We start from the raw sequence: 14,584 nt of genomic DNA, 5'->3' as shown, positions 1-14,584 counted from the left end.
CCCTACTCTCTCAAATTAATTAAATGTGTGTTCCTCTTATCAGTTAAAATTTAGATTTATTTAAATTTTTTAATTCAGTGATTTTAACTTTTGATTTGAGTGTTTTTAATGCTTTAATGCGTTAAAGAGCCATTTTCGATTGTAATTTTTTAATGTTCTAATAAACATAAAAGGTACTGCTGTCATAAATTCAGAGAGAAAGGCTGCATGGCTAGAAACTGCTGATCAACTGAATGCACAAGTAGCAACTATGTTAAAATGTCATTAGCCTACATTTTGGGCACAATACATTAACAGGGTTTCTACAGGATTTTTAAGCTCAAATGTAAGACTTTTTAAGACCTTTTTTAAGACCTGCACAAATAAAATTAATACCATATGAGCGGGGTAGCGCAATGTCTATAGTATCATATTAAACTGTAAAATGACTGTAAAAAGCATAATCTACAATTCAGACACAAGTTTTCACAAAAACAAAAAGTTTTGTAAAATGATAAACTTTACATTTTGGCCTTTAAACCATTTTTAAGAAAATGGATAAGTCAAAAGTATCAATAATATTGATTTTAACAATTATTATCAATAACTCATTATATAAATTAAATAACATGAATTAGGGGTGTGCGAAATTGGCCAAAAAATTATATCTTGATATTTTCTGGGATTTTATCAATAACAATAATTAGACGATATTTTGCTGAGTGTGTTATTGTGCTGGTATCTTAAAGATTACCGTGGACAGCTGACTCCTGAATTTTTATTTTTTTTATATTCTTCATATTCTGTGTGGTCAGTTCACAGCAGTAATAGAAATTAGTCTTTTTCAACAAGTTTTATTGGCATTTTTACCTTTAAGCCACTTTTTTCTAAAAGTGTGCATCATCTTTTGAGTCAAATTCTTGCATTTGGGCTGTTACCAAGCAGATGAAATCAGTATCAACAAAATGTATCTTTGCAATGCATATGAAGTGGCATTTAGATGTATTTACACACTCTTTAATGCTGCTCAGAGGGACATAGAATGCTAACCTGCAGTTACAAATGCATAAATGATGTTTTGATATTTGAAACATAAAACGTTGAAAACTGAAATTATTAAAAAAAATGTGAAATTAAAACGGCCAGTAGGTGGCAGTAAGTCAGCGTTAAGAAGTGAGTCATTGGGATTGAACCGAATCAATTAAACATTTGATTCTTTCAGGAACGAAACACAGTCATGTTGCTCAGAGACGCAAAACAGTGCTGTAGCTGTGTTTGGAATGATTTTTGTTGTAGAAATAGAGCAAAAGCAGGAAATATGGTGTCTAAAACGTAAGTATCTTAATATTAACTTCTTGTTTATTGAACTGTTGCATAAAATCAATATCACATTTGTAATCATGCTGATTTTTGGAGAGAAAAAAAAATGGCACTCTTCGTGTGATATTTACTATATGAAATGATATAAATAGGCTATACATTTGCTGCGCCCATATCTTAAATTATGTGATCATTCTAAATGTGTTTTAATATACTGAATCGTGCAGTGAAACTCGTATGCGCACTAGTTTAACCTCTGTTAACTGGTTCATTCTCTGCCAGCAGGTGTCACGTTTGGCAGAAATATAGCGGTTTTCCCGGTAAAGACAGCACACAACACAATCAGTGTTGCCAACTTAGCAATTTTGTTGCTAGATTTAGCAACTTTTCAGACTACCCTAGCAACTTTTTAGCAATTTTTAAAAATTTATTTGGCTACTTTTAGCAACTTTTGAAAAGGGACTCAAATCTAAAGAGCAGTAGCCTAGTGACTGCAGACTTAACTCAAGATGAGCGATTCATTCATAAATTCTTAAGATCGCTGTAGAAACACAAACCGCAAGACTAAAGACAATGAGTGCAGGGGCGTGGCTATATAAGGTCTAAATAGCCAGGCACAGAAGCTGCAGCAGCAACAAAAATTGTTGGCTGGGTGCAGCAGCAGTAGCACGCATTTCAAAATTTTTGGTAAAATAATTAAAACAACAACCACAGTTAAAACTCAGTGAATGTAGCTGTTCATGAATTTTTGATTTGGAAGAGACTTAACTACATCTATCAACATGTCTCAATCAAAACTGTACAGCCAGAAATACAGAAAAGATTGGGCGTCTGTACCTGAATTTAAAGGATGGCTGAAGCCAGTAGTTGGGGATGACTGCCGAGCATACTGTGCATACTGCAAATCAGATATGCTTGCAAAAATGTATGACATCAAAAAACATTGTACTACAGCAAAGCATATAAATAAATCAAAACCATATAACCCCGCAAAGCAGTCTACATTACCACAAATGGTTAAGAAAATGGATAACTGCAAAAGTGCAGAAGCTACTATGGCAATGGCCATTGCGGAACACTGCTCACTGCTAGCATGCGACCATTTAGGTACGGCTTATAAAGCTGCCTTTTCAGATTCTGTGGCAGCAACAAACTTCCACATGCACCGCACCAAATGCACAGAAATGATTAAGGGAGTATTGGCTCCTTATTTTCTGAAAATGATAACAACAGATGTGGGGGATGAGAAGTTCAGTCTGCTTTTGGATGAGTCGACTGATGTCAGTCTCAAAATACCTGGGTGTGGTGATTCGGTATTTTAGTGCTAAAAAAAAAACACTTGTGTCCACATTTCTTGGGCTGGTTGAATTGGAGGCGGGTGATGCAAAATCAATAGCAAAGGCAATAGTTGAGTTTCTCGAAAAGTGTAACCTTAAAAAAGAGAATCTTCAGGGTATTGGTACTGATAATGCCTCTGTGATGACTGGGGTGCACAATGGAGTCCACAAGATTTTAAAAGAAGAATGTGCTTTGCCCAATTTGGTACTCATTCGCTGTGTGTGCCATTCTTTACAACTGGCTGTCAGTGCAGCATCCAAAGAAACCATCCCTAGATGTGTTGAATACTTAATCAGGGAAACCTACAACTGGTTTTCGATTTCCCCAAAACGGCGAGAGGCATACAAAGCAGTGTATGCCACCATTAATTGTGGTCAGAAACCCCTGCAGATCACCAAAGTGTGTGCCACACGTTGGCTATCGATTGAGCCTGCGGTAACTCGCATATTGGAGCAATGGGAAGAACTGAAACTCCACTTTGAGTTGACCAAGACCAGTGAGCATTGCTACATGGTAGATGTGCTCCATGCCATGTACATGGACAAGACCAACTATGTCTACCTTACATTCTTAAAATCAATCCTGTCCGAAGTACAAGTTGCAGTGAAGTCATTTGAGGGTGAACATACAGATCCTGTCAAGCTTTTGGAAAATCTGGTTCACCTCTTATCATCAGTTTGCAGCAGAGTAGTCAATCCTATGGCAAAGATTGATGTCCTGAAGGATGCCATTGATTGTCATCTCAGTCCAGCACCATATCTTGGGTACCTTTTTGAAAGCACATTGTCCCAACTCAGTCTTGCTCCAGAGGACGAAAAGGTCATTCGGAGACGATGCATCAACTATGTTGTTGCTCTAAGCAAGGAGCTGCAAGCAAGGCTCCCAGACAATCTCGAAATCTTACGAAACATGGCTCTGTTCAGTATTAAGGAAACAATGAAGCACAATAAAAGCAACACTGAAATGATAAATGTAGCTGAGCTACTGGGGTACCAGCCCCAGACAATTGATAAAATTGTTTCCCAATGGAGAAACATACATTTGTTGAGGTGGGAATCAACTGAAAATACCATTGAGTTTTGGAGCGAAGTGTATAACTACACAGATGCTTCCGGGTCAAAACCATTCGAAGAACTGTGCAAAGCTGCACTGGCTGCCCTCTCCTTGCCACACTCAAATGCAGAGGTTGAACGGTTGTTCAGCCAAATGAGTGTGGTCAAGTCAAAGTTAAGAAATAGACTGTCACTGCACACTCTTAACTCCATACTCCATGTGCGGTATGGACTGAAGCTGGCTGGTGATACTTGTTACCAGCATAAACTACCCAATGACGTTCTACAACAGTTTGGCACCACAGCAGCATACAGTTTTAAAGCCATTCCATCCTCTTCTGCTGATACCAGCTCATTGACAGAGCAGCTGGACAGTGAAGATGAAGATGATTTGCTTGCTAACCTATGAATCATCAATGAATGGAGTTTCTGGAACTAGTGGAATCAATGGCAGTGTACACTGTATTGTGAATGAAAAAAGCGCCAGAGGAAACACTGAACAGCTAACCAGACAAGAAGAACCACCATCCTAAGAGATGCCTAGCAACAGACACATCATATCACATACAAGTTAAAATGCTAGCTACAATTGTTTGATATAATTGTTCATTTACTGATACCTTGTTATTAACATGTATAATTGTTGTTCATTTAGGTAGCATATTAACTACCAATACAGTGCTTTAATTGTTGTTAATTGTTAATTTCACAAGTTAAAAAGAAAATAGAGTACATAAACTGTGATTGTTCAAAAGAGTGTAACTGTTCAATATCAGTGTTCTATTTAAAAATAAAAATATCTGATCAAAAAGGTCTTGTGTTTGTATTACTTTTACAAATAGCCTACTACACACATATAATTTTTTCAAACAAATCTAAATTAACATTTTAAACAATGTTTTTGCTGAGGTGGCCAGTCAATTTGAGAAAACTCATTGTGTTTTCTGTATATTACATAAAGATGCAGTTTTGCGTTGCGATTACGTAATGACGTCACGTCCACCTTTAGCAACTTCCTCTGAAAATTAGTTGGCAACAGTGAACACACTTTGAACGTGCAGCGCTCAAGTTTATTTAATTAAATCATAGCCTTTTGAAGTTTAGTCGTCACATTCAGCCATATTGCAATTATGGTCTTTCCGTCTCCAAATTTAAGACCTCTTGAAATCATAATTAAGACTTTCTTGTACAATTTAAGACTTTTTAAGGCCTTAAATTTGATACAACTAAATTGAAGACTTTTTAAGACCCCGCGGAAACCCTGATTAAATACAGTTGGTTGTAGCATTTTTTTTTTTTTTTAAGGCAGTGCTTCCCAACCTTTTTTTACATGCCTTGAGATTGCTTTGGCCATTGCAGAGTAAAAAAAAAAAAATATCTTCAAAAAATCCTGGGTTGGCTTTTTTTGTATGTTGTGGGTCATCTATGAAGCACTGTCCAATCAACTTTGTCCATTTGACTGAATCTGGGCAGACAGTATATTACTATACACTTCAGAATTCTTCCGGCTGCTTTTGTCTTTTGTCACATCATCACTAAACATCAGTTAGCCAGTGCCACTGGGAGCCATGCATGCTCATGCCATCACACTGCTTTATTTTTTTTTTTTTGGCAAAGTCTAATCTTGTTTCACCTTGTGGTGAACCCTCTGTATTTGCTCTGGTGAAATCTTCTCTTGATTGTAGACTTTGACAGTGACACTTCTACCTCCTGGAGAGTGTTCTTCACTTAGCTAGATGTTGTGAAAGGGTTTTTCTTTTCAATGGAGAGGATCCTCCGATCATCCACCACTGTTGTCCTCTGTGGATGTCCATGCCCTTTTATGTTGCTGAGCTCACCAGTGCATTCTTTTTTCTTCTCAGAATATACCACATTTACATATTAAAGAGCTGTAATTACTTAACCTTTCCTCCAATTGTGACGAGTAATCTCAAATTAAAAGCTCAGAGTGTGCATTTTAAGCCCATATATATAGCTGTAACTTGAATATGTTTTGGTCAACTGCTAAAATAATAAAAATTGTGTCTGCGTGCAAATATATATAGATATAGTGTAAGCGTAATATTTGAGATGATGCACTCTGAGTTATGCTTCTGAGGCATAGTCTTTATTTGGAGAGATTTTGCTCCCAAAACTTTCTGTGAAATATGTTCGCCTTCCCTTTTACTGTGTTACTTTCTTTTCTAGCTATTGACTTGTAAAGCTTTAAGAGGAAAGAAAAATAACAAATAAGATCTCTTCAATATCTTATTTAAATAAATGGGGTTTTAAATCTCTGTCTTCATGTGGATCTCCTCATCCAAAGGTTTATGTACACACACAATATATATATATATATATATATATATATATATATATATATATATATATATATATATATATATATATATATATATATATATATATATATATATATATATATTTATTTATTTATTTTTTTATTTTTTTTTAAGGTTTGATCAAACATTCAATTCCCCCAAAAATATGATTTCTCATACTATTATTTTATGTCAGGCTTTACATGGTTAAAGTACCATGAAAGTGTGAGACAAATGATTTGTGTGCTCTATTACTTCTAAACATCACTACTGCTATACATCTTTTTAAGTCATACAATAGCTTTGTATGAAGAAAAAGGAAGATTAGGATCAATGAATTTCTGTCAGTTCCTTATATAAAGCTATCATATGAACAGAACATAGTACAGAACATTAGAATATAGTACACATAATATGATTCACTTTTATAGTGCTTTTAGTCTGTTTTGGAGCTAGGCTGTATAAAAACATCATACTCTGTTGTTGTATAAGAGAGCAGCTCAATAACAATGGATGTAAAGTAACAATGACCAACAATGGCATTTATTCCAAAACATGATGGTATTTGCTTACTTATTAGAACAGAGAACAGGATGGTTAATTACCCAAGAGCCAACAGTGATGACTGTATCTAGAAAGACGCGAGTCTCATTAGCTTTGTGACCAAAGAAATCCTTCAGAGCATTTCTCAGAGGGGGTGTTTATGACCATTTAAAACCACAAACATATTCTATTAGGACAGACAGTGTGAGATAGCGAGCAAGAGAGAGTTAGAATCCAGCATGCTGGTAAAATGATGCCATATAAATCTTTGCTCTCTCCCTCTCACAGCTTGGATTTAAATTTTTCATGGCGGAGGTGTGCTGGAATGGATCTGATCACCAATTGCTGGTCTGCACTCTACATTATTCACTAGCCCCTTTTACAGCTGACTTCATTTATGTTGACAAAGTACTTGAAGGGAGAGTCTTGTCTTCCAGTACTTCCCAGATTTCCCATGTTTCTGTCCAGCGCACTCTCCAAGAGACAGACGCTGACAGAGCTCTTCCATTTCATCACTGCATCATTCATAAAGCATTGGTGGCGGCCAAGAACCAAACCCTACTATAATCATAAACACATGTACAAGGATATATTGCCTGCTCATAATCTATGATATGTGGACCTGTCGTTTTTGTCCCTTACTTGACCCCTGACTGCACGTGAATGCGTATTAAACTGAAATCAGTCTATCAAATTTGATGACAGCAGTCAGTGCTCAGTCAGTTGAAGTTCTGTTTAAAGAGACAGTTCATTAAAAAATGAAATCCTGCCATCATTCACTCACCCTCATGTCATTCCAAATCAGTATGACTTTCCTTCTTATCTTCCATTGTGTTCTACATAAGAAAGACATATTTTGAAAAATGTCTGGTCTGACCTTGTGTTTTTTTGTTCAGACAAATGACAGTCAATATGTTCACATGTTGTTTTGGACCCCATTGATTTTCATTATATGGACCAAAAATCCTCTTTAAAATATAAATAGAAGAAAGTGATACAGGTTTGTAACAACATGAGACTGTGTTTGAACTATCCCTCTAAGTACAGAATTAGTATAGATGTTGCACACAGCACTGATGTTCTTTTCCAGTCAGCAGAATGCATGCACTGCCCTTCCCAGATATCCTCCCTGTGGCAATGATGTCAGAGGCTGAGGACAGGTCTTACCTCTGCCATGGGCACTCCCTCCGGGGGACGGCAATGCAGCACAATCATGCCCTTGATTGGCACTTCCTTCCCTTGAGGATCCTGCTCGAAGTTCTTGCGGAGGTCTGTTTGAAAAGATAAGAGGCAGCTGTCACAGCGGGCAGAGTCCAAGCCGATATTTGGCCTATCTATGCCAATCGCTTTCATCACTCCATATCCTGCTCTCTCTACGCCCCCTGCCCTTCGTTTTGGCAACCTTGGAAAGGCAGGGCAAGAGAGCAGGAGAGTGCAGGGATTCTCAACGGTGCTCAGGCCATCTGCTAGAGTTGCAGGTGTCATGGGTTCAGTTCATTTGTACAGTTCTGCCTCATCCCCACTGTGTTTGTACAGCAATGGATTTTTTTTTCTTCTGTGCACTGCAAATTCTTTCAAATTGAAGAAAGAAAGAAATACAAAATGTCCAAAAATCGTCCAGCTTCAGGTAGGATAAAAACAATATTCCCTGTATTAAAGTGGAATAAAAAGTTGTTATTTGATAACAAACACTAACGATAAAATAAAAACACTTACTAATAACTTGATAATGAATGCTAATTATAACAATAGCAAATGCTAATCAAAAATAAATCAAGCTGTCAATTGACTACAAAATTTAATCATAATATTATTAATTCAAACTTTTAATTATCTTTCAGAGTTAAAGCATTTAGTGCACCATTTATTCCTAAAATACCTCAAACAAATATCTCACAGCAGTACACCTGTGTTTATATCATGAATTTCAATTGTAGGCAGTGTTTCATGCATTTCAATGTTTCTTCTAAATCATTTTAAGAAATGCTGAAAGAGAAAGAAAAGTTCAGATAATTGTGAAGCCCATGACCCCAAATATGATGATCCCATTGTGAGGGACTCCTTTAGTAAAATATAAGATCAGCTATATAAAGACTCATCAACCCTCAGTGTAACAGTATAAAATATTTTGGTTACACTTTATTTTAAGGTGTCCTTGTTACAGTGTAATTATACATTTAAGTACTGAGTAATATTAATTAAAAACATGTACATACTATATGGTTAGGTTTAGGATTAGGTATTGGCTTCGGGCTACTTGCATGTAATTGTGCATCATTTAGTGTTATTATAATATTAAGTACATGTAACGTGTAACATGGACACCTTAAAATAAAGTATTACCAATATTTTTTCCCCTTAAAATAAAAGGAAAAAAAATACTAAATCCAATTTTTTACTTATATGGAATATATATATATATATATATATATATATATATATATATATATATATATATATATATATATATATATATATATATATATATATATAAATAACATTACATTTAGCATAATTTTTCTGCACAGATTTTAAACCTTTTAAACAGATGCTTAAACCTTTAAAAAAATATTATTCTTATTTAACGATTAGGGCTTTTAATACAATAAAAAAACATAATACAATAAAATAACCAGTAAATATTCTTATAATTTCCAAAAGCAGTCTTATCAAATTTGATAATGCAGTATTTTATTTTGGTTTGACAGCCTTAGAAATACATTTTATATCCCCCCCCCCCCCCACTTGCAGACCACTGGGGGTCCCCTGAGCTAGCATACTCACAGGCTATCCTCACTGTGGCCTTACGGCTCTTTGAGGTTCCTAGGTGACTCCAGGCAACACACAGGCACCAGTAGTCTTCTGGACCATGAAAATCCTCCACCTGCAGCCTGGTGACATTGGTCGTCACTTCGCGGATTTTCAACCCTGTATGGCAAGAAACACAAAGCATAAACATCTTCCTCTAAATTCACTTCAGGTCAAAGCCCATTAAGTATCAATTTTCAGTGTTTGGTCACTTCAGTAAGAGTCCTTAATGGTAATTGACTAAGAATATACACTGGGTTTCAGAAGGATAAAAGGGTACCAGAGCTCAGTGAATTCTGAGACTGAAGTTTAAAAATATATTATGCATTATTATTTAAAAAAAAAAAATCTCCACAACCAGTGAAAAATTTAATGGCCTCGGGTTGCTTTTCCCTTCACGAGCTGCCCTACATAACTCCAGTTTCATGTCTCTCTGCTCTACGTTTTTGAGTGCATTACTGATAAAAACCTTTTTTTCTCTCCCTCTCCCAGGAGGTCCTTCCTTATTGTCTGTGCCACAGATCGTTAGCAAGATGAAAATAGCTAGCTGAGGTTGCATTAGCCTAAAAGCACGACCCAGGAACGCTTGTTACCCCTGAAGTTTCATTTAATATAAATATCTTTAGATGAGATCGTCACAACCTTAACCTTTCAAACTTTTAAATCTATGATCATTAAAACTGTAGAGATGCGATTTAATGTTCCTTGATTTTCAAAATGTCTGACATCCCTGCTGTGAGCCCAAGTCACTTTTTGCAGATTTGTTGCATCAGTAAAGGCTTCCATTGTTAATCTATTATTTATACTATTGTATACTATTTCTTTTTTCTTGTGAGATTAGGATGAGCCCCATTGTGGTGGGATAAACAGAAGAACTGATGCTGACAGTGTATTCTGAATTTTGCTCTGGAAGATGGCTGCAAAGATGACAAACAAAGAAGATGGACAAACAAACATGATAGTTCTTGATTGAAAATCTTCTGTTTCGTATCTTTAGTTATACTCTCATAAACTATACAAGTGGACATTGTGGTCCTCCATAAAATCTACAATACTGTTTGAAAGTTTGGGGAAGGTATGATTTTGTTATTGTTGTAAAATAAATTAATATTTTACTTATGAATATTTTCGTAATATATTCTTATGTTCTCAAAGTATCTTTATTTTTCCACAAAAAAGCAGCACAGTTGTATTTGACATTGATAACAATAAGAAATGTTTCAATCGGCACATTTATGGGATTTTTGAAGGATCATGTGACACTGAAGACTGAGTAATGGCTGCTGAAAATTCAGCTTTGTGATTAAAAGGAATAGATTACATTTTTTAAATAAATTAAAATAGTTACTGAGGCAGCTAAAACAATGCATATTAGATGGGGCCTCTGCCTCTTTACTAGTGACGTTTCAGCACATCTCAGGGTCACTTTGAACAGTTAGATACTGGTGCAATAATCATTATATAAAAGTTGCATTTCTGGTTGGTTGTTTTGAGAATAAATATTGCAATATTAATGGGCCAGAATGGTCCTGTTAGTCTGTTAGACAACAAGAGAGTTTTAAGAAAGAAATCTTTTTTTCTTTTTTTGGAAAGGATGCAACATCTCAGAGAGCTTGCTGACAGTGTGCTGTGCTTCAGAGTTCAGTAACAGTAACTGTTGGACTGTCAGCTCAAAGAAACCATCTCTGAACAGCAGTCCCTAGATCCATCCCCTGTAAAACACCACCGCTAGCTATCAAAGCAGCTCTTTTGCAACAAACTCATAGCATTCAACAAAAATTGAGACAATTACTGTTTGATTCAAATTCAAAACGGCTATACAAGAAATGTATTGATAAAAAATAAAATGTGCAAACTCATGCAACAATTTCAATAGCATATTTTAAAAGATAATATCAAGTTCAAGTTCGTCAATATATTCAAGAGCACTTGAATTATAACGTCAATCATGTCCTGTTGTAGTTATTAACAAATATAAACTAATTAATAAATACAATACATTTAAACAAAACAGGCATTTTTCCAAAAATATATTTTTGTATTTTCCATAGAAGAAAGTCTCGCTCAGAAGAAAGCAGGAAATGTAGTAAATCTCTTTAAAAGCAACTTAGTCAAATAGTCATTCAGATTACAGTCTAATCTTTTTTTTTTAATTATGTAGTTCAGTGCATTCCTAATTACTCTGTAGGTTTTCCTAAATACACCTTCCGTCATTATGTGGTTAACAAAATAAAGTTTTGCTAATGACCACAAATCTTTAAAGACATAGCCTGCTGAGATGATGGCACAAAATGAATGTTGTTCAGACCACATACGGCACTTATGTCTGCTTTCGTAGAATTGGATGTGATGCTACCCTTAATAAATGAGCAGCTCTCAGCCACTGTGGAAAGGAGTCATGGGAGAGCAGGAAGGAAAATCACTAACATCTCATTTAATCAAGTGCCTTCTTGAATTGGTTTTCTCCCAAAAATGAATGACACCGCAGAGAAAAAAAGCAGACCAGAACAGCGTGGTGTATCCTACCTGTCCCACAGGTTTATTGATCATGAAAGCAGACTGCCTTCACTTCTGAGCCAACTCTACATGGTCCTGTTAGTCAGGGGTAAACAAAGCAAGACAGACGCCTGTGTTTCATGGACACTCTGAGAGACAGACATTATTCATCATTGCCCAGCTGAGATGTTCCATCGACAGTGTAGTGTAGGGGGTAAAATTCAGCGACAAGAAAATCATGACTAATTACAACGAATAATCCAGCCTGATAGATGAAAATATGAGTAATATGTTAATAGGAGGTGATCTTTCTCTCTATTAGAAAGTCAGATTTCCTGCAGGAATATTCACAGGTGACGGGTGATATTCCAGAGACACGGCTGACACGCTTTCATCCGTCACATCATTTTTTACAAAGAAAATACTGTTGACAGCAGAGGTGGGAAAGTGGTCGTCATTTAAATTCACACATCTTTGCTTAAATTTTCATGGGTGGGCCCCCTCATCACTGGAAGAGGGCTTGGAAATACAATGTTATATTGATATCTGGCATAATACAATTATATCAATATGTTTGATAAATGTGTATTCAGAACTAATACGTTGCAATCTATTACTCCAAGTTTCTAATTCATCTGCAATTGACTGATTTCCTCAACCTACACTAACTTTTAAAAAATGTGGGATCTGATTGTTCTTTAAGGAAGATTCTTATTTTGAAAAATATCTCTATTTGAATTCAGAATGCCAGTGATCTAAGCTGAATTTTCAAAAGCCCTTATGCCAGTCTTTAGTGTCACATGATCCTTCTGAAATCATTCTAAAATAAGAAACAATTTTTATTATTATCATTGTTCAAAATAGTTGTGCTGCTTAATTTGTGGAATTCGTAATGCATTCATGATTCTTTGATGAATAGAGAGTTCAAAAGTGCAGTGTTTATTTGAAATCTTTTAAAAGTTTTAAAGCAACCTTTTGAAATATGAACTATTATAAATGTTTTTTTTTTGTCGCTTTTGATCTTTCCTTTCTGATCTTTTCATCAGTCCATGTGCTCCCTGGAAATCAAACCCAGGACTTTGACTGTTGTTAACGCCTTGCTCTAGGAGTTGAACTACAGGAATTGCAGTCAGCCCTAGTGGAATAATGTGATTTCTACACTTCAGAATTTCATTTGCCTTTTGGCAATTACCAAGATGATCAGGAGGAAGCTTCTAAAAAAAAAAACGTGCAGCAGCAGATTTTGGGTCTTCTGGAAGCTTTATTTTTAGTTAGTTAGTTAATCCAATCTCTGAGGTCCAGCCTCAACTGCAACATGTGGCACTGCCATGACACAACTTAAGGGCCAGAAACTGACTGGAGACAGCAATCATTTGAAGCTTTGGCGCAACCAGTATTAGATCTACTAAGCGGATGCTTCTACTGCTCTGTTTCCTCTGTTAGATGAAAGTCTTTAAAGAACCGAGTGAGCCTATATGAGTGGCAGCAAGACAATAAGTGTACTCCATCAACAAGACCTTAAGCGTAAGGTGATGCTAAAATAAATGTACCTGAGATCCTAATAAGACATTTAGATCGGTGACACATAGTTGTGAAAGCAGAGAATATGAAAAGCAGTACTCAAGAAGAAACAGACTTTTAAGTTTGCAATAGCTTCACATCAATCAACATTTGCAAGTCACTTTTAATGTGCTTTGCTTTACACCGGTTCCTTTCGTAATACTTCACTAGCTAGACTTAAAGAAAGCTGCTTACATTACATGGCAGCAGCCACGGGGAATGACTTTAGTAGTTTTTTAGTGTTTGACCAGACATAGAACAGAACATGTCACGGTGGAAACAGTGTAATGTTTCATTCCATGTGATTCCTGCAAAGGTTTCCAGCAAATGATTCGCAGCTTTTGTCTCCCTGCTGAAGCAGAGAGAGATTATTTCAGCACCATGGAGAGCGACAACCATTGGAGAACCAGCAAGTGGAGCTGCTGCAGCCATACAGTATTTATTTTATTCCAAGTCAGATTGTCCACTTTTTGCATAGGTGAGAATTTGGACAAGACAGTAAATTAAATTAAAGTACTTACAATAACTAAGGCCAGCTTAGCACCTAAACAACCAACAGAACTGAAAATAAACAAGATTTTTACCTCATTATCCTTTTCCTGAATGACTGAATCTCAAAATAGTTTCAATTGTGACATCAGTGTGACATGCTATACTCTAAATTATGCTTGAGCCTAAACTTGAGCTCATATGAATTAACATACCTAAAATTTTACTTTTAGGGCCAGATTTACTAAATGGAGCAAATTAGAGTTAGAGAGCAATTCCATAAAAGTGCTGATGAGATGGGAAAATTCTGTGTGTGATTTACTGACAATGCGCAGATGTAGCCAGATAATTTCCATAATGACCAGCACAATCTACCAAGAGCAGCACAAATTACCGCCTACTTTAAGCCATGCTTTTTTTGGAGTGTTAAATAATGGAGCAAATACCACTAATTTGATGTGCGCAAACATTAGTAAATCACGTTGCTTGATTCATTTTAATACTCTCCTCCCATAAATTTTGTGTCTGAAAGGGAAATTCCTACAAATGCATATTCAGTAAGGTCAAGCGTAAAAATGTATTCACACCTTTTTAATGCTAATTCATTACTGCGTGTCTTCAGTAAAACATAACAGTACTATTTTAACGGCAAAAGATGGTTTGCGTTGGTGCAAGCTGTTA

The 14,584-nt window shown here is 35.9% G+C and overlaps 1 protein-coding gene across 1 annotated transcript in view; it reads right to left on the bottom strand.

Moving 5' to 3' along the window:
* LOC306871297 (netrin receptor UNC5D-like) overlaps positions 1–14,584 on the bottom strand; it is a gene marked incomplete at both ends in the record, with an annotated part of 128,902 nt that overhangs the window by 33,154 nt on the left and 81,164 nt on the right. The window contains 2 exons of the mRNA XM_079419111.1: positions 7,718–7,821; positions 9,335–9,478. Of these exons, the coding sequence (XP_079275237.1) occupies positions 7,718–7,821; positions 9,335–9,478 (248 nt within the window). The remainder of the gene's footprint in view (positions 1–7,717; positions 7,822–9,334; positions 9,479–14,584) is intronic.

Source organism: Barbus barbus, assembly GCF_936440315.1.
Source record: "Barbus barbus genome assembly, chromosome: 6".
NCBI lineage: Eukaryota > Metazoa > Chordata > Actinopteri > Cypriniformes > Cyprinidae > Barbus > Barbus barbus.
Note: the sequence above shows the minus strand (reverse complement) of the source record. Positions and strands in the feature narration are given on the sequence as shown.